The following is a 20,244-nucleotide window of genomic DNA, read 5'->3' as shown; positions in this document are numbered from 1 at the left end:
TCTCTCAATCTCAGAGTTATTTTATCCTATTATTTCAGCCCTACACTGATTTTACCTTATTCTTGCATTTCTAGAGTGATTTCTCACCTTCTTCTTGTCATTACAGAATGCTTTTTATCGTGGAGTTTTTCAACTCTAGTATTCCCTTATTTTTTATGTTAATCCCGCGGCTCCCGGGTCATTTCCGTGTGTTTTCCCTGCATTTCCTGAGTTATTTTCCCTTTTTTTCCCCAATCCCGAAGGATTCCGCCGCCTGCCCCTTCCCGCCCTCCCCTCATGCCTTGGCCCCGCCTCCTCTCGGCGCCGCCCAATCAGAGCGCGGTGCGGCTGCGGCGGCTGCGCGGCCCCCCCTGCGCGGCGGAAGAGCCGAGGAGTTGATTGACGGCTCCTCCCACAAATGGCGAGGCGGCGGTCGCCGCAGCGGCGGCCAATGGGGATCGGCGACGTGTGCGCGCGGGGCGGCGGCGGCGCGCGCGCGCTGGGAGCGGGAGCGGCGGCGGCGGCGGCGGCGGGAGCGGCGGAGCGGGGCCGCCGCCGCCGGGACGATGCGGCTGCGCGTCTACAAGCGCAAGGTGCTGCTGCTGGCGCTGGCGCTGGCGCTCTGCGCCCTGGCGCTCTGGGGTACCGGCGGCGGCGGGCGGCGGCGGCAGCAGCAGCTGCAGCAGCAGCAGCAGCAGCGGGGCGGTCCCGGTAGCACCGGGGAGCCGCCGCGGGTCAGCGAGCCCCCGCCGGCGGTACCGCGCCGCCCCGCCGCCAACGCGTCGGTCGCCGTGGCGGCGGAGGAGCTGTCCGAGAACGCGACGCTGAGTTACCGCTCGCTCGTGTACCGCCTGAACTTCGACCAGCCGGTGCGGAACGCCGGGCGCTTCCCGGCGCGGCCCGACGTGGTGCTCGTGGTGCAGGTGCACGACCGCGCCGAGCACCTGCGGCTGCTGCTCGAGTCGCTGCGGCGGGCGCCGGGCGTGGAGAACGTGCTGCTGGTGCTGAGCCACGACCTGTGGGCCGAGGAGCTGAACCGGCTGGCGGCCCGCGTGGACTTCTGCCCGGTGCTGCAGGTGTTCTTCCCGTTCAGCATCCAGCTGTACCCGCGCGAGTTCCCGGGCCACGACCCCCGCGACTGCCCCCGCGACGTGGGCAAGGCGGCGGCGCTGCGGCTGGGCTGCATCAACGCCGAGTTCCCGGACTCGTTCGGGCACTACCGCGAGGCGCGCTTCGCGCAGACCAAGCACCACTGGTGGTGGAAGCTGCACTTCGTGTGGGAGCGCGTGCGGGCGCTGCGGGAGCACGCGGGGCCCGTGCTGTTCCTGGAGGAGGATCATTACCTGGCGCCCGACTTCTACCACGTCCTCAAGCGGCTCTGGGCGCTGCGCCAGCGCGAGTGCCCCGAGTGCCAGCTCGTGTCGCTGGGCACCTACAGCCCCGTGCGGGGCGGCTTCGCCGGCCGCGCCGACAAGGTGGAGATGAAGACGTGGAAGTCCACGGAGCACAACATGGGCATGGCCTTCGGCAGAGACACCTACCAGAAGCTCATCGAGTGCACGGACGCCTTCTGCACCTACGATGACTACAACTGGGACTGGACTCTGCAGCACTTGACTGTCTCTTGTCTTCCAAAGTTCTGGAAAGTGCTGGTTCCCGAAATCCCCAGGATTTTTCACACGGGGGACTGTGGCATGCACCACAAGAAATCCTGCAGACCGTCCACCCAGAGTGCCAAAATCGACTCTCTCTTGAACAGCAACCAACAGTACCTGTTTCCCGAGGCGATGAGTGTCAGTAAAAGGTACTCCATGGCTCCCCTGTCCCCTCACGTCAAGAACGGAGGGTGGGGAGACATCAGGGACCACGAACTCTGTAAGAGCTACCGCAGACTCCAGTGAGGATCCTCCTCGCAGCGCCTTTTCTCCTTGACTTGTCCCATTGTGTCCTTTCCAGGCACACACGTGTATAAACAGCATTTATGAGTTGGTTTCTGCTTTAATATGAATAAACATTCTTGTTAAAGGTGTCCCAAAATAGTAATCTCTCATGTTTGGCAACCACGTTTTGGAAACGGGTGACGTGCTGCAGCCCCTACGCAAAAAGTGACCTGCTGCTGTGTTTGCTGGGAGGAGGAGGAGGAGGAGGAGGAGGAGAACACTTTTAAGTGCATCTTTTTTGGTGCTTCAAATCTCTGGTGGTGCCTGGGGTCCCACCCGGGGTCATCTCACGCCCGATCCCCGAGTCCTGGTTCGGTTGCGCCGTGTCGATGAATATATGAAGGATATGAAATGAAAATAAATCTCATTGTTTTTACTACGATGTAGATAAATATATGATTTTTTTAGTTCTGCCGAAATAAAAAATGCCGTTGTTTTGTAAGCCTAGAGAAGTTGTTGATTGTCAGCAAAAAGATGATGTCACCTCGTGTTCCTGAAAAGCCAGGGTGGGAAGGAGGGGGGAGTTTCTCTTCTTTAATCCCAGGGGCTGGACACGTGCCATCACTCCTTCCAGCAGTGTGCATTTAACTTCATTAAGTTTTTAATGATACTCATTAATTGAGGCAGAAAAGAGTAGCAAATTGGTGGACAACACCTCTTTTGTTTGGATTTTTTAAGTTGTTTCAAATTATCTGTGTGAAAAATGAGAACTGCTGCAGTGTGGTGGGAAGGGGCTGAGCTGGGGCCACGGAGCCATCTGTGAATGCTCCAGCAGCTTCAGTGCCACTCCTGTGAACTCAGCTGTGGCAGAAGCACCTCAGCAGCTTTTGTGGAACACAGAAATATGTCAGAGAAGGAAAATGCTGCTTTTTTCTTTGTCCAGGGATTATTTAAGCACAATTTTGCAAGGTAACTGCTCTGTGTTCTGTCCCACTGGGTCAGGCTGGTGCTGGAGCTGTGCTGGTGCCTCACCCTCTCCCAAAAAGCTGAGAGGGTTCAGCTGAGCCCAGCAAGGCTCCAGCAGGACGTGCCACCAGGGAGGGCAGGGCACGTGTTGTGGGCAGCTGTGGCTCCTGCTGAACTCTGAAACCACGCACACAAACTGAAATGTGACAGAGGCAAAATTAACTCTCCTCTAAAGCACCTCTCAAACAAAAACAGAAGTTGGTTCAGCAGCAGTGAGAAAGGGGAACAGGAAGTTTATTATTAGATGTGTTCTCCTGGTTATTCTGCTTTAGGGAGGTGAGAAACGCTGACACTCGAGGGAAACTGAGAAAAATAAATCTAATCTGGCTAAAGAGAATCCATTTCAGCAGTTGTAAATACTTCAGAGCAGACATGCACCCAGAGGATGTTCTTGTGCAATGGAATTTGTTCAGCTGGGGGATATCTGGGTGCTGCAGATCTGAAGCACAGCACTAGGATGGAATACAGGGTATAAATGTTGATTATTTCTAGGAGACTAATTAGAACTTCTCCGGGTAATTAGAAATTTCATTTGATTGCTAAGAATCACTGTGAGTCTAATCCTGCAGTTATCACAAAATGAAAGGTTTGGAAAATGATGACTACTGCTCAATTCCCGAGGGAGCCATTAGGCTGAGGATATATACAAATAATCCGTGAAACGTGGGAAGAGAATAAAAAATTTATGTAAACAATAAAGATACATTTTTTTTCCAGGAGCTCGCCTCCAACTGCAACTTTTCTTACAAGTAAAATTATTGCAACAGATTGGGGAATTGATAAACTGTTAACAATGGGAAAGTTTTGGTGTTGCAACAGTTTCAGTGGGAACCCAGGGCCTCCATGTCACCCACCAGTACATGGAAGTCAGAACAAGCATCAAACAAGAGAAGGAAATGCTAAAACAATTAAAATAATCCAGCTGATAGAGCAGGGAGCTGTGGAAGTGCAGGGGGCAGCGACAAAAATGATTTGTCGTGGAGGATGCGCTCGCTGCCGTCCTGGGGGTTCACCTCTCTCAGGATGGGGGTCCTGCTCCCTGCCCATCTCCATGGAAGTCACAACAAGCATCAAAAAAGGAAGGAAATTGTAAAACAATGAAATTAATCCAGCTGATAGAGCAGGGAGCTGTGGAACTGCACAGGGCAGTGCGTGCGGTGATCGCGCAGGATGCGCTCGCTGCCGTCCTGAGGGTTCACCTCCTTCAGAATGGGGGACCCTGCCCAATCTCCATCCCCATGGGAGTCAGAACAAGCATCAAACAAGAGAATTAAATGACAAAACAAATAAATCAATCCAGCTGATAGAGCAGGGAGCTGTGGAACTGCACAGGGCAGTGCGTGCGGTGATCGCGCAGGATGCGCTCGCTGCCGTCCTCGGGGTTCACCTCCCTCAGGATGGGGCACCCTGCCCCAGCCCCAGCCCCATCCCCACCCCCCTGCAGCTCTCCTGCTGTTGTTCCCGGGGCTGTGGCCGTGCCTCCTGCTGCAGCAGCACTTTCTAAATCGAGCTGGGTTCCCGCAGATCCGCCGGGAACGGCTGAGCTGGAGGCAGGAGGTTCAGGCTGCGAACAATGGGGTGAAGCACAGCCGGCCGCCGTTCCCATTGTTCCCGCTCCGGGGCCCGCAGCACCTCCCTCGGCTGCAGGACACTTTGTTTCTGCCTTTGTTTCGGGGCAGTTGCTGTCGGTCTGTCCGGCCAGGGCTCCCTCTGAGCTGCCAAGAGTTCCTTGTCCATCACGTTCCTGTGGCTGTCAAGGAAATAAATGAATTATTTCATAGCTGGAACAAACTGTGCACATAAAGACAGGACGGATTTGTTTCTCCAACAGCTCAGCTCCACTGGGATAGTGGAAAGTGTCCCTTTGGAAGCAGATGATCCTTAAGGTTCCAAATCAGGCTGTGATTCCGTGATTCTCCTTCCAGAAGCCCAGTGAGCGAGTGCTGAGGTTTTCCTGCTCTGTGTGTGGGAATGAGGGGCAGGGAGGTGATTCTGTTCCCCAGGGTTTCCTGCTTTCCACTCCCCACACCCAGCCTGACCCCAAATCCCCAGATCCCCAAATCCCAGCGGCCACAGAATCAGCCAGGGGATCTCAACTCTTGCTGCAAGGCTGGAGCCTTGCAATGAGGGAAATTCCTGGCCTGTGGGGCAAATCTGGGAATTGCAGTTTGCCTCAGGAGAGGAGGAACTGAGAGAGGTGCTGTCCAACCATTTCCCCATTCCTGGGAGTTTTGGCAAAAACTGCTGGGAATTCACAGGTCCTGTCAGTGGAGAGTCAGGATCAGGCAGGATCCATCCAAGAGCAGCTGGTTCACGGATCCAGAGACAGAGCCCCTTTCTCACACCCCCAAAGCACAGGAAACTCAGGAGACACCAGGGAGTCCTTTCCAAACTGGACAGTTCTCCCACAGGAACGCCATCATGGAATGCCCTGAGCTGGAGGGACCCTCAGGAATCACCAGCTCTGTGTTGGGGTTTGTATCAATGTGATGGGACTGCTGGGATGTGGGGTTTGAGTTTTATTGTGCTATTAGTCCTATGATATGGCTGAGATAACTGAAAGATGTTAATAGTTTACATCTTGTTAGTGGTAAAAATTTTTCTGTTACAGAACATTTTAAAAACTTTCTAGCCAATAACATACTAAACTTATTTTTCTACAATCTTAAAATCTACCTTAACCAAATCTAAAACTCAAACTATTATTTCATATCCTTACTTACTACACTGTTGTAACTTTTCTACTCTCAAACTTTACAACTAACTCTAAATTTCTCCTCTTTCTATTTTTAAAACCTGCTTTCACAACTTTCTAAAAGCCTCCTTATCTTTACTCTATTTCCCACAAACTCCACTCCTGGGCCCACACAGGAGCAGGAATGGGATGATTTAAGGGGTCCCAAAGGGACTCATCTGCTCTCCAACATTTAGAATTTCATTTTTGTGTCCAGCCCAGAGCAGCTGTGAAAGCTGAGCTGGATCCAGTATCTTTGGGAAGCTGCTCAGGCTCCAGCCCAGTTCCAGAGGTCATGAGCTTCCTCTGAACTTGCCTCGCAATAACCCAGTTACACATTAACCCCAGTCCATGGCCACAGCAGGGACCTGCTTCTTCCTGCTTTTCATCCTCCCTTTAGGAAGAGTTTCATCTGAATTTTGGATGCAGTGCCTACCCAGAAACCCCAGTGAACGTGGGGGGTTTGCCTCACATTTTCCTCCTCACGAAATGAACATTTGGATTTCTTATCTGCCCATCCATTTTGCCAAGGGAGGACAATTTAATCCCAGAAACAGCCTGGCTTCTTCTAGGCAGAGGAGGGAGAGCCTGAATGAGGCCTCAGACTACAAGGATTGAATTTGAGACCAGTGTTTAAGATTAATAGCCTCATGTTTAATTATCTACACAACAGGAACCCACCAAGTATTCCAACACATGGACTGAATAAAGATGAGGCAGGATTCTTCCCAGACAAACCCTCCAGGATTTCTCTACCTGTACAAGGCTGAGTGGGTGAGCTATTCCTGCAAGGAAAAATCACTTTTTCAATGTCTGGATCACAGTTCTGCACCTTCCAAATGAAACAGAGGAGGTTTCAATCCTTTGGTGACATGAAATGGCACGAACACAAGTTTTACTTCTGAAAACTGACATTTACACTTGCAAACAACCCCAGTCCTGGGCTTCCCCTGCTGCCCCAGAACAAAACAGGAACCAAGCTGTCTCAGTGGGATTTGATAGGATCTTGCAGACGAACATAAATCAGCCTGTGCTGCTCCTGGGTCCTTACCTCCACCCTGATTTGAATTCTGTCCTCAGTAACATCCAGCACTTCAATTAATGGCTGCCTTTCCAGGGCTGATTGGGAGCAAGGGGAAGGGCACAAAGCAGGGCCTAGAAATCCATCAACGTTCTCCTCACTGACAAACAATCTCTCCTAAAGAAAAAGAGAGAAAACAGCAGGTTATGTTCATTTTGTGCTAAATTTCAGGGGTATTTGGGCTAAAACCTCCCTGCAAAGAAAGCCAGGACAGCAATTCCCAAGTTTCACAGCACACTCAAGTCTTGACAGAGAAATTCTGAGCCAGACATTCAAAGAATGAGGTGAAATGAATTAAAACCAGCGCTTTCCTAATTTTGCTTGAAAGCACAAATCTGCATGGTATCAAATATAAAGGAAATATTATTTCTCTCTCTGGATGGGTGACTAACACAGAGATGCAGACTCTCTCTGAGAAATGCTTTGTCCCAGGCTGGTTCCACCTTCCTCTCGTGTGTGAGCAGCAGGAAGGTGTCAGACAGGTGAGGGTTTGTCTCCTGGCTGCCTGCAGGAAAGCACAAACACACAAACCCCTCCTTGGAGAGGCACTGCAGGATCCTCACTCCCACATCAGATCTGGAGCACTCAGGGCTGGATCCATTTCACACCCAGCACTGAGCCTGCTCTGATCTCCCTGCAGACAAGCCAGGTGGAAAAAACCAACCAAATAAAGAAGGAGAGGTATCCACAGGCAGAGACACAGCCTGGGGTGTGTTTCCAGGCCCTTCATAAACAACCTCAAACGTGTTGCTACAGGTTCAGAGATTGAAAATCAGTCACAGGTAATTAAAGGTGCTCAAATATATCCTGGAGGGGCTGTTGGATAGGAACTGCAGAGCTTCCCTGTCCTTGTGTTATTCACACATCAGCTGTGCAGGCAAGGGGAAGGACAGACAAAATAAAATGGTCTGACCTGGAGGAGCAGCTTAGGTTCTGGGAATTACCTTCCTTATTTAATTGGAAATAACAGGGACAAGTTGCAAACCTTCCACGTGAAGTCACACTTTTAAATTTCTCGGTCCAGTTCAACCTTCCTGTCAGTCCAATGAAAGTTAAATTCAATTATCGCTGACATCTTGCAGACCAAGAGGCAAAAAGGCAATTCTGCACATTTTTGGCCCCCTGTGGATGGAGCCTTATGCACAGCCAGATGTCACATTGTGTCTGAGGTACAAAATGTAACTGTTATCTTGAAAAAAAAAACCAAACCAGGACTGGAAAAATCAGCCAGAGTCCTATTTTTTCCACTAGTTAAATTAGAAACCACAATATGGAAAGTCATAACACACAAACTGTTGGTTTTCCAAGGCAGAGCACTGGATTCATTTTCTATCCAGCAAGATTACAATCCAGGCAAGGAGCCAGCACTGGATGCTGGGATGGTTTGGGAAGAGATTAAAGTGCAGCAGCAGAGCTGCCCTGCCTGAAAACCCTCTCAGAACATCCCTGCCTCTGCATTTCTGCATGCAAAGCCTAAAAATTCTCATTCCCTGGTGCTGCATCCTCTGCTGCCTGCAGAGAGGGATCTGCCGGCGCTCCAGGCCGAGTCCAGGGAAGGGCTCAGAGCACAGAGCAGGGCAGGGGCTGCAGACACAAAATCTGGGCAGCACCAGAATCCCACAGGCTCCTGAACTCCATCCCTGCAGCTCAGGAGGAGAATTCCCAGCTCTGCCCTGGAAAAATCAAATTTTTCTCCCAGCAGAAAAATGGAAGTCAGGGAATCACAGCACGGTTTGGTTGGAGGGAGCCTCGCAGCTCATCTCATTCCTACCCCTGCCATGGGATATTTCAGGAGCTTTAATTGCCTTCCACTAGACCAGGCTGCACCAAGTCCCATCCTACTTTTCCTCCATAAAATGAGGAAAATAATCTCTTTTCCCTCTGAATCTGTCCCTGGCACCCGTGGCTGTGTGAGGGACACCCTCATCTCCTCAGAGCAATCAGGACTTTGCAATTTGGCAGCAAATGCCCTGAATATTTCTGCAGAATTTCTTCCTGATTAAAGCAAAATAATTTGTTTTCTTCACAGAAAATCTAGTTAAAAAACAAAAACTGAATGGGAGGTCAATTATCAGGAGAGGTTCCACTATTCCAGAGGGTGCTGGCACTGCCCAGGGAATGGGCACAGCCCCAGAGCTGCAGGAGCTGCCAGGGATGCCCAGGGTGGGATTTTGGGGGTCTGGGCAGGGCCAGGAGCTGCCCTGGATGATCCATGTGATTTCATAATTCCGTGATTAATCAGTGCTTCAAATGAGGATAAAAAGGAACCCCCTGTGCTGTTGCCCCGTTAATTCAGACTCACTGCACAAACCGATTTTACCAAGTTTTCCCCAGCCCAGCACTGAATTCCCAGAAATATTTACCATTTTATCCAATTTTACCAAGTTCCCCCCAGCCCAGCACTGAATTCCCAGAAATATTTACCATTTTATCCAATTTTACCAAGTTTTCCCCAGCCCAGCACTGAATTCCCAGAAATATTTACCATTTTATCCAATTTTACCAAGTTTCCCCCAGCCCAGCACTGAATTCCCAGCAGTATTTACCATTTTATCCAATTTTACCAAGTTTCCCCCAGCCCAGCACTGAATTCCCAGCAGTGTTTACCATTTTATCCCATCCCTACCCCATGGCTGCCATAAATCAGGCCCTGGGATGTGTTTGTTGTCAGGAAGGTGATTCTCATTAGCCTGCTCCACCAGGCACTGGAACTCAGACTTTGCATTCACCGAGGCATTTCTATTGCTGCAGATGTTATCAGAGCACAGACCTTGGGAAAAAATGATCCAGGAATTTATTCTAAAGCCTGCTCTGCCTCCCAAGCCAGAGCAAACAGAGGACAACCATCTGCAGCTGATTTCAATGACCCTGTAAAATAATTCTTCAATTGAAGCCGTTTATTTTCTGGTATTTATGATGCTCTCTTAGCAACTTTGAATTTAATTTGTTTTTCCCTGCACACGCTGTCATCTGCTGTTTGGTACACATTCATTCTTCCCTGTGACTAAACTGAGACCAAATTAACATAAACCTTAGCAGGATGGCTTTGGTTTCTGGAACATTCATCATTCAAAGCCGTCCCTGTGTCTCCCAGCACTGGGAGCTCCCCTTGCCCCCAGCTCTCAGATGGGCTCACTCTGCTTCCATTTCTCACACTGGAGACACTTTCCATCCAGAGTTACCTCCCACACAGCCTGCAAGTTTGAAAAGCAGCACAGATTTCAGGCTTAAATTATTTTGGTGGTTACTGTAATGAGAGGATCAGGGAATCTCAGAATGGGTTGGGTTGGGAGGGGATTTAAATCCCATCCAGTTCCAACCCTTCCACTGTCCCAGGCTGCTCCAAACCCCATCCAAGCTGGCCTTGGGCACTTGCAGGGATGGGGCAGTCACAGCTTCTCTCATCCAAACCCAACAACTGATGCCAATATGGGAAAGGACCTGGATTTCCTGAGCTCTGCATTTGTGGGATCCCAGCACGAACCAGCTCTGAGAGCTGAGAGTTTGAACCTCAAAGTTTTGGTACTGAAACAAAAACTTTTCTGAGGTGCTCATGACTGCAAAGATGAACCAGCTCCAAGGAAGCTCTGATGAGCTTCATCAGCAGGTTAATAACATTTCCTGACATAACTGTTTTGTGTAGTCATGGTATTCCCAAAATGCAGCTACCAATTAAAGACTATTCAGAAATTAGTTTGTTTTATAGCAGAAGCAAACTAATTATGGTCCTTAATGTAGCTTAGGAAAGGGATTACTTTGAAAAATGTGAAATAATAAGTTTGTTGTGTTCTCCTTCTTTGTCCTTCTCTGACCTCCCAAAAAACTTGCAAAGAGTCTCGAAATGCTGAGCACAGAATTAACTGAACCAAAAATAAACTCTTGGAGGATTACATTCAACAGCCCCAGTTTGCAGCAGCATCTTCTTAGAAGTAACCCCTGACTATTACAATAAGTCTTTATAGGAGCTTGGAAATGGAAAATTATAACTCCAAATAGCCTGGAAATGAGAGCAAAGCAGCTCTCCAGGATGGATTTCTCCATGGAAGGTGGGAAAGGTTTAAACATCCATGTCTGGCACACCCCAACACGGCCCTCAAGGCTTCATGATTGGCTGCCTCAACAACCAAGGAACGCTTTCATCCACAAGAGCCCAAACTCTGAGCTCAGAGAGGACAAAAGGACAGCCCAGCTTGGCCCAAGGGGACACTTCCAGCCCTTGGGGACATTTCCAGTCCATGGGGACACTTCCAGCCCTTGGCCTTTTCCACATGGTCCCAGTGCCAAGGGCAACACAACTTTGGCACCTCCAGCTCCACACAAGCGATGTAGGGAAATGGGATATTGGGAACTGGGAATTCCTGGCTGGGAGGGTGGGCAGGCCCTGGCACAGGTGCCCAGAGCAGCTGTGGCTGCCCCTGGATCCCTGGCAGTGTCCCAGGCCAGGCTGGATCAGCCCAGATCACCTTACCAGGCCTCAGCCTCTTGTAGGGGCACTTATCCCAAAATCCCAGAATGGTTTGGGTGGAAGGGACCTCAAACCCCACCCAGTGCCCCCCTGGGACACCTCCCACTGTCCCAGGGGGCTCCAAGCTCCAATGTCCAACCTGGGGATCCAGGGGCAGCCACAGCTGCTCTGGCAATTGCAGCCCAGCCAGGAATTCCCAGTTCCCAATCTCCCACCCATCCCTGCCCTCTGGCACTGGCAGCCATTCCCTGGCTCCTGTCCCTCCATCCCTTGTCCCCAGTCCCTCTGCAGCTCTCCTGGAGCCCTTCAGGCCCTGCCAGGGGCTCTGAGCTCTGCCTGGAGCCTTCTCCTCTCCAGGGAACATTCCCAGCTCTCCCAGCCTGGCTCCAGCCCTTGGAGCAGCTCCGTGGCCTCTCTGGACTGGCTCCAACAGCTCCAATTTTTTTTTACCAGCTGCTTTCTGAAGGATAAAGCACCAGGAGCCTCCAAAGGGTCTCCTTCCCAAGGCACTGGTGGCTGTGCCAAGCAGAAAAATCACACCCATGTAGAACATCCTGCATGGAGGCCTCAGCACTCCCAGAAAAGTCAAACAAAACTTCCCTATCTCTGAGCAATTCCCATTTGGATCCCTCACACACAGCCTAGCTCAGGGCCAGCTCCAACCATGAACTCCTCAGGAATGTTCAATATAATCTTTTTCAGCCTCTAAATGTAAAAAAAAAAAAAAAAAAAAAAAACCCAGAGCAATGCATAGGAAAGCAGAGGAAATATTTCCTCTGTTTTCCTCTGCTCCTGCTGCTCTCTGGAGCCCCGGGGGGGGGGGGTTGTGTGAGTTAAATCTGAATATTGTCCACAAGATCTGACAGGGCTTTAGGAAAGGGATGGGCTGGCTGCAGTTCCCTGCCCAGCACGGGGCACCCAGGGGGAATGGCCAGAGCAATGAGCACACATCCTCTGCACAACCCCACTGCAGGCCCCTGAGCAGGGCAGGAAGGGTGGGGATCAGTGGGAATTCCTGCAGGAACCAGGCTCTTTCTAATCCCATGGAAATGAGCAGACATGACCCCAAAACTGCAGAATTCATTCCCTGCCAGTTGTGTTTCACAGCTCCAAGAACTGAGCCCCCAGGTCTGAGCAGCTCCAGAAAACTGCTTTTTATTTCTGTTAGGAATCCAGCATTTAACCCCAGCAGGCCACACATTCCCAGACATTCCAAGTGCTTTCCAAAGGCACAATTTCCATAATTGCCCAGCTCCAGCAGTACCAGAAACCAGGACATGTTCTCAGAATCCCTGCCTGGCAGGCTTACAAATTGTATTAATGGTTATTTAACTCCCAACCCTTCTCCTTCGTCATTTTCTCCGCAGGCTGTGTTGTCTGGAAATGAAAGGGAATTCTCTGATTTCCCAGGAGTTTCCCTGCCTGAATTCCCAGGATTTAAGCACAAGGTGTAGAAGGTTATGGAGGGTGAATTGCAGTGAAGATCAATGGGGAGAGCACAGCCCATGGCAGGAATTTTGAGGCAAAAAGCAGAGATTTTGGCACTGGGGAAATCAGGCAGCTTCCTCAGGTTAGGAAATGATTCCCTGGAAAAACAGGGCCTGGAGAAGGATCAGCACTGAGGTCTCTGCTGCAGTGACAAAAGGTGAATTTCAAACCCCTGAAATGTGTGACCCTAAGCTCACAACGCTCAAAGTTATGGAATCTTGATTTTTACAGGATTTCTGGTCACCATAACCAGTCATAGAACCAGGAGGATGGAAAAGCTCTCTGAGATCACCGAGTCCAACTGCAGAGTGGACATTCTGCTTTGGCCAAGGGGTGAATTTTCTCTGCTCACAGTGGAAGTCCAGGGAGGAGCAGGGCACTGCAGAGATTTCCTGGACAGAGGCACTTGCTGGGTGGGAATTCCAAGGGCTCAGCATCTATGGAAACTGAGCTCCAAACAGATCCTCTCCCAGCACAGGGACTCAGCACTGCTGACTGCAGAAGGAAAAGCAGCTCCTGAAGTTCTGCTCAAGCATGGATGAGCCCAAGTCATTCTTCCACCAGCACATGGGTCAGACCAGCTTCCAAGGAGGAACTGGAATTTAATGGGAATGATGTGGGCAGGCACTGAACAACCACCATGGCATGGAGGGGCAGCCTCTGAATAACCCAGGGAGGAACCTGCTCCATGGAACACCACGGGAACCCCAGCCTCCATCAACCTCCCAGAATGGAGCAGAGCAGGAATTCCAGAGCTGTTTAAAAGAGAACTTGGAGCAGTCTGGGATAGAGATAAGTGTCCCTGCCTGTGGAACTGGTGGAGCTTTAAGATCCCTCCCAGCCCAAACCATTCCATGATTCACTTTTGCCAGGCACCATCCTCTGGCAACGCTGCTGGGAGAGAGGAGATGGCCAACAGGCACATTGGGAGGCACAGGATAAATTCCTGCTCCAGGATGAAATTCCTGCTCCAGGATAAAATTCCTGCTCTAGGATAAGATTCCTGCTCCATGATAAGACTCCTGCTCCAGGATAAAATTCCTGCTCCAGGATAAGATTCCTGCTCCAGGATGAGATTCCTGCTCCAGGATAAGACTCCTGCTCCATGATAAAATTCCTACTCTAGGATAAGATTCCTGCTCCAGGATGAGATTCCTGCTGGCCTCAGCCCCAAGCCCCCTTCAGGCCCTGCTCTGCTCTCTGCAGTGACTGATGTGGCTCCTTTTACAGGTCTCAGTGCAAGAACCATAGCTCTGATTTATAGAATGAGACTCGAGGCAGGAAAACCCCCAAGGTGGCATCAGACAAATTGAGGGAATCAACACAAGTAGGAGAAAAGCGACCAGGAACAAATGGTTAATGGCCAGAAGGCAGCAAGTAATAGTGGCTCGAATTAAATATTCATTTTTCTCCCTTCACTCTGAGCAGCTCTCAGGCACTTTGGGGAAATAGCAGAGATTTGAAAAAAAGCAAACAGGACAAATGACTTCAGCTTATTTCTCCTGCTTCAATTTGCAGTGTCCAGCAGGACTGGAGGCCAGGAGAATCTCCTGGAGTCTGCAGTGAATGAATGGCCAGGAAGCTGATGAGTAATGCCCAACATCTTTCTCCTACTCCACCCAAAACATTTTGCAATATATAATAAAATCACCACATTCAAAGGGTTTTTGTAACTCACAAAGCCAAAACTCTCATTACTGGGTGGCCTTTTAAAACCTTTCAATCACAAAATGTTCCTCCAATTGCAATAACAAATCCATATCCCAAACTTGCAGCCTCCACCATGTTCACCACTAACCCATGTTCCCAAGTGCCACATCCACAGGTTTTCTGAGCATTCCCAGGGATGGGGACTCCCCCAGTGCCCTGGGCAGCCTCAGGACCTGCACAGAGAGCAGGCAGGAGTTTACACAGTGGCTTTTTTGACGTGGCAGCAGCAGGCAGTGCCAGATCTCAGCAGTGAACAGCAGCACTGAGTGTTCTGTGGCCCCACTTGCACAGACCTGCAGGCTCCTGCTCGGGTAAAAGCAGAGGAAATGCTCTGCAAACAGCTCAGCGTGGGTGGCTCTCCATAAATTCATCATTTCTGAGACTTCCCCGATATGATCAGCTCCTCCTTCACAGGAATTGCTGCTGTAAAAGGTGTGGAGCTGCTAAATGGCAAACTCGACGTGGTTTCAGCTGCACAAACACTAATTGGATAAATAGCTTTCAAAACCATGCACAAGCCATTTCTAGTTGGAGGGATGAAGCAATGGAGCTGCTCCAAGCCAAGTCCATCCCCGTGGATGTGCCTGAAGCCTGCCAGCTTCCTGGACGTGCAATCCACTGCACGTGACCCAGGCTGCAGAGCATTTTATTGCTCTCAACTCCAGCCAAACTCCAAATCCCATGCCTAGAAGGTTGCACAAGAGCTGGGCAGCTTTAATCCCTGCTCATGAGAAACTGTCTGCAAGTCTGAGTTCAGAGAGGAACGTGGCTCTCCACAGAACTTCTGTGAGTGGCTCTGGACAAACAGCGTCACAAGGTGGGCATCCCTTTGGGGACACTGGATGCTGTGTCCCACCACGGGAGCATCACTGCCCAACAACCCATAAAATCAGAAAATACTAAATTAGAGTCACATTCAGACAGAGAGGTGAAGATTTGCCCCAGCAAAGCAGGACAGTTCACAGCTGCTGCTGGCTGCTCTGCTCTGGTTGAACTGCTGGGGGTTCCTGTGGCTGTAAATGGGAATTCTGTCCCAAAACACAGACACAGGGACACCTCTAGACTTCATGATGGTGTGTGTAAGCCTGGTAGATCATAAAGAGCTTTCTTTGTGTGAACAGGCTGCACGAGCAGTTTAAAGGGCTTTCAAAGTGAGCACTAAGGACATGGAGGACACGGGCACCGTTTTCATTCATCACCAGAATTTCCCTTAGACAAAAATGTGTATGTGAGGCAGAAGTCATTCCAATTCCAAGGGTGGTGGTGTCAGCTCCACGGTGTGACCTCGTACGAGGCTCGCACAAATCAGGTCAGGCACTGACACCCGGGAGCAGCTCTGGAGGAAGCAGCAGCCCCGAGCTGCCCCTCGCACCTCCCCGAGCCAGCACTCAAACAGCAGCCACAGCCAGCACCGGGCAGGTGTGAAATACCGAGCTGTGCCTGTGTCAGGTATGTGAAAAATGCGTGTTTTATACTTGGCCTTCCGCAAATATTCAAATTAATATTATGTGTGTGGTGTTAGAAAGTGATGCTGTGTTAATTCTCTTGAGTAGTGTGTTAAATATAGTTTTAGTTATAACAAAATGTTAAAATAGAAACGATGCTATGTAGGATACTTTTTCTAAAGAAAGGACTCACACTGAGATAGCAGCCACAGGACACCTGAATCTTTCAGAGGAAGAGAATTTATTGCTCCATTATCAGGAGAAATGAACTTCTTCCTGCCTCAAAGGCGCTGTCAGGATTCAGAGGAAGAAGCTGACACTGCCCAGCCAGAACCCTGGGTTTGAATGGAATTTATGCATCATGGATGAGCTGTATGAATATGCAACAGGCTGCTGCTTTTAAGGGTTAATCCTCTGTTATGGAAGCGAGATCCCACCATATGGGGATACTCCTGTCAGGAGGCACATCCTGAAGACGACTAAATCACAACAGTGTATAGAATTGTGACGTAAAAATTTGGAATAGAAACTGCTGATGAGTAAAAATTGGGAATAGAAACTGCTGAGAAAGCCTATGAGTACCCCTATAAATACCTGTGAGCCTCAACTATTGGGATGCAGTTGGAGGGACTGCACTGTACCCAGCGCTCTATTGCTCATACTTATTATAATAATTATATAAAATATATATTATATATATTATGAGGTTATTACTCATAATTATTAATAAATTGATTGCTGCTTGAATATTGGCCTACTCAAGCACCTCATTTATAACACAGGTGACACCCAGGCGTGCCAGCAGCGTTACCTGCAGGGCGGAGGGCTCGGAGCCGAAGCTGAAGCCGTCCCAGAGCCCGGTGCTGCCGGGGGCCTTGGCCAGCCCCACCACGGCGTTGTGGGCAGAGACGCTGACGCTGCTCTCGGGGCTCAGCAGCGCTGCGGAGCGAGGGAAGCGCAGGAACAGGGCGAAGGCAGCGCGCTCGGTGCGGAAGCGGAGGCTGTAGTGGTGCGTGCCCACATGGCCGCGGAGGCTCTGCGGCTCAATGCCGGGCACCAGCAGCAGCAGCGTGAGGGACGCCTCGTCCTGCCGGGCACGGAACGGAGGGCATGTGGCCGTGTCAATGGGGGAGCCCTCGGGGGCCGGCGGAGCGGTGTCCCCGGTGGGCATGGCTGGAGCGGGGATGGCCATGGGGGAAGCGGCACCGGGGCGGGGCAGGGCCGGGGACTCGGTGGGGGATTCTGAGGGGAGATCAGCGGCGGTGAAGGGATCAGAGCAGGGGTCAGTGCTTGGACCAGCGGGGCGTTCAGAGGTTGGGTCGGTGGCAGGTTCAGCGGGGGGTTCAGAGGCTGGATCAGGCGCAGGTTCAACTGGAGGTTCAGAGGCTGGATCAGGGGCAGGTTCAGCGGGGGGTTCAGAGGCTGGATCAGGGGCAGGTTCAACTGGAGGTTCAGAGGCTGGATAAGGGGCAGGTTCAGCGGGGGGTTCAGAGGCTGGATCAGGGGCAGGTTCAGCGGGGGGTTCAGAGGCTGGATCAGGAGCAGGTTCAGAGGTTGGATCAGTAGCTGGTTCAGGAGAGGGTGCAGAGGTTGGATCAGTGGCGGGTTCAGCGGGGGGTTCAGCAGGGGAGTCAGCAAAGGGTTCAGAGGTTGGATCAACGGGAGGTTCACCCGAGGGTTCAGTGAGGGAATCACAGAGTAGTTCTAGGGCGGGTTCAGCGAGGGGCTCGGCAGACGGACCAGCGGGAGGATCACAACGTGGGTCAGGGTCAGCCGGGGGCTCGGTGAGCGGATCACCGGCCTCCCCGCCGCCACACGTGCCGCGGGCCGCGCCGCCAGGCCCGAGTTCCGGGGGAGGAGCCGCTCCGCCGCCCGCCTCTGCCCGCCCTGCCTCTGCCTCTGCCTCCGCCGGCCCCTCGGCCCCCTCCAGCCGTTCTCCGGCCGGGCCCGGCGGTTCCCTTGGGCCGGGCGGCAGCACCACGGGCAGCGTGACCTGCAGCTGCCGCTGGGCCCGGTTGAAGGCGGCCCGGCCGCCGCTCTCGTCCACGTCGTAGGGGAGGCGGAGGCGCAGGCGGTAGGCGGGACAGCGCGAGTCCAGGCGCAGCTCCCGCCCGCGGATCTCCAGCTCCGCCTGCTCGGCGGAGCGCAGCAGCGGCAGCTCCACCGTCACCACGAGCTCCCGCGGCACCGGGCTGGGCGCCGAGTCGCGGCTGTGCCGGTAGTCCTGCAGGTCCACGTAGGAGCGGTGCCGGATGCTCCAGCGCGGCGTGGTGGGGCCGGAGGGCGGCGGGGGCGCGGCGGGCGAGGAGGCTCTGGCGGCGGGCGGCGGGGGAGCGGCGGGCGGGAAGGGAAAGGGCGGCAGCGGGGACTCGCCGTCGTCGGGCGGCTTCGGGGCGCCGCCGGGCAGCGGGGAGCGGATGACGGGCGCTTGCGGGATGCCCTTGTATGAGACCCCTCGCAGGATGGCGGCGTTGTTGCGGTCCAGCCGCACCCCGCACTGGCTCTCCACGGCCTCCAGCGCCGTGTCGCGGAGCAGGCGGCGGAAGCGGGCGCTGCGGGCGGCCAGGCGCAGCGCCGCGGGGTGGAACACCACGTCGTACACGAGGCGGCGGCGGCCGGCGGGGCGCAGCTCCTCGCGGCCCGGGGCCAGGCTGTAGGGCAGCTCCCAGCGCTGCCCGCCGCGCTCGGCGCGGGCCCGCGGCTCCCCCATCAGCGGGTTGCTGCAGACATTGATGTAGCAGCGGCGGGAGCCCTCCTGGCTCGTCCGCAGCACGAAGCCCGGCGTCGGGTGCACGAAGCGCACCTCCACGCCGCGCTCCCGCTCCAGCGCCGCCACCTCCTCCTCGTACAGCCGCCGCTGCTCGGGGTCGGTGAGCTCGGCCGCGAACTCCGCGAACAGAGCGCGGAACTGCTCGTCGCGGAAGGCGCGCCGGAGCCGCTCCGCCTCCTCGGCGCTGAGGTTCAGGTCTTGCAGCCGCCCTGCGCTCGCCATGGCCCCGGCACGGCTCGGCCCGGCGCTGTGGGGACGCCGATCAAGATGGCGGCCGTTGCTGTGGTGACGGTAAACAAGATGGCGGCGCCGGCGCGGCGGTTGCTATGGAGACGGCAAAGAGCATGGCGGGCGGTCCCTCAGGGCCGAGGGCCTCGCCCCGCCTCGCCGCCCCGGCCTCGCCTTTCCCCTCCCTTCAGTGGCTTCCAGCCAGCACCCCTGGCATCAGCAGGGCTGCTTTCCCACCCTCATCTTCTCATCCTTCTGCAAAGTCTATGTTCCCTCCCCATGTGGAGATCTGAGCTCCACTGCCATCCCCTCACAGTGCAGTTTTAAATCCTCAGCAGGCCCAGCTGCCCTCAGAGCCCATATCCCCCTGTCCCTCCTCCTTCCTGCTGTGAAAAACCAGGTTCACTTTCCTGGTAAAGTTTAAAAGTTTCATAAAGGACAGTAGGATACAAAAATAAAGCAAAGGTAACAGCTGGGTGCTGGGCATTCAGCCAAGAGCACTCCTGGTATTTTGGAGAAACCCTTTACTATTATACTTTTACTATATACCTTTTCTATTGCATCAGCCTACTGCATATTCATCATTATGCATATTTAAACTTTTCCCCAAACTAGTTTATGTGCTCTAAGAACTGTTCAGCATCAGCTCCACCTTTTCAGAGCATGCACATTTTTTGCTGTGGTTTTAGTGCATTCTTATCATCACCTCAGTCGATATTTTGGTCTGTAATTTTTACACACAGGTGCTGATAGCAGTAGTAGGGGTCCTCCATCACACATTCACCGGGTGTTATCCCAGCTAAGTAGGCAGTTCAATTATCACAAGCATAACTACAGCAGCTGTTTCACTACTATGTGTAAGTTTAGTTAATAGCAGAATAAAAACTGTATAGCAAAGTTACTTTTACATTATACATATAGAATCCAATTTTTTTGGTATTTTTGAAAAGCCAGTATTATGATATGTATTTATAACCCTGCCCTGGGCAGTGCCAGCACAGCAGGCAGGGCTGTGGCACAGCTCCTGTGCCAGGGGTCCCCTCTGTGGCACTCCTGGGTGGGCACTTTGGGGTGGCCCCTCTGCTCTCCATGCCCACAAACACCTGGAGCAGCTTTTGGCTCAGTTTCTCTCTTATCCCTCTTTCCCCCACCAAGATTTCCTCCTCCCAGCCTTCTCCAGAAGCTCTAAAGGATCCTGTCCTTGCTTTTACCACTCCTTGTCCTGCCTGCATAACACCATCCTCAAATGGCTGCTGCTGCCATAAAACACCTCCCAGGTCTTTCCTGGGCATTTCCCAGACAAAGAAAAATCCCACCCCCATTTCCAGGCTCCTTGCAGATAACCAGCTATCCAAGTTCTCCTTATCTTTAATTATTTTTTTATGCTCCTTTCCTGTTTGATACAGCTTGTTCCTCCATTTAACCTTTTTTTAAGCTT

General features: G+C 52.4%; 2 protein-coding genes across 2 annotated transcripts; one reads left to right on the top strand and one right to left on the bottom strand.

The window, feature by feature from the left end:
- Positions 1–545: 545 nt before the first annotated feature.
- MGAT2 (alpha-1,6-mannosyl-glycoprotein 2-beta-N-acetylglucosaminyltransferase) lies at positions 546–2,361 on the top strand. Its single transcript, XM_059473658.1, has one exon. The coding sequence runs from the start codon at positions 546–548 to the stop codon at positions 1,878–1,880; it is 1,335 nt and encodes a 444-aa protein (XP_059329641.1). The 3' UTR covers positions 1,881–2,361.
- Positions 2,362–4,176: 1,815 nt separating this feature from the next.
- On the bottom strand, positions 4,177–18,800 carry DNAAF2 (dynein axonemal assembly factor 2). The gene is made up of 4 exons (XM_059473653.1): positions 17,145–18,800; positions 16,620–17,036; positions 6,671–6,817; positions 4,177–4,635 (listed from the first exon to the last, which is right to left on the bottom strand). Exons 1-4 carry the CDS (start codon positions 18,798–18,800, stop codon positions 4,177–4,179), a joined length of 2,679 nt encoding a protein of 892 aa, XP_059329636.1.
- Between the last annotated feature and the right edge of the window lie 1,444 nt (positions 18,801–20,244).

This window comes from Ammospiza nelsoni, chromosome 6, assembly GCF_027579445.1.
Source record: "Ammospiza nelsoni isolate bAmmNel1 chromosome 6, bAmmNel1.pri, whole genome shotgun sequence".
Lineage (NCBI taxonomy): Eukaryota > Metazoa > Chordata > Aves > Passeriformes > Passerellidae > Ammospiza > Ammospiza nelsoni.
Note: the sequence above shows the minus strand (reverse complement) of the source record. Positions and strands in the feature narration are given on the sequence as shown.

Bases quoted from the DNA above. Each gene is read 5' to 3' on its own strand.
- DNAAF2 (XM_059473653.1), bottom strand. From the start codon at position 18,800: ATGGCGAGCGCAGGGCGGCTGCAAGACCTGAACCTCAGCGCCGAGGAG. The intron at 6,818-16,619 runs GTAACGCTGCTG...CTTTTTCTTTAG, and splicing joins CCGAGCCCTCCGCCCTGCAG to GAGAGATTGTTTGTCAGTGA. The intron at 4,636-6,670 runs GTAAGGACCCAG...TTTCCTTGACAG, and splicing joins GAATTCAAATCAGGGTGGAG to CCACAGGAACGTGATGGACA.
- MGAT2 (XM_059473658.1), top strand. From the start codon at position 546: ATGCGGCTGCGCGTCTACAAGCGCAAGGTGCTGCTGCTGGCGCTGGCG.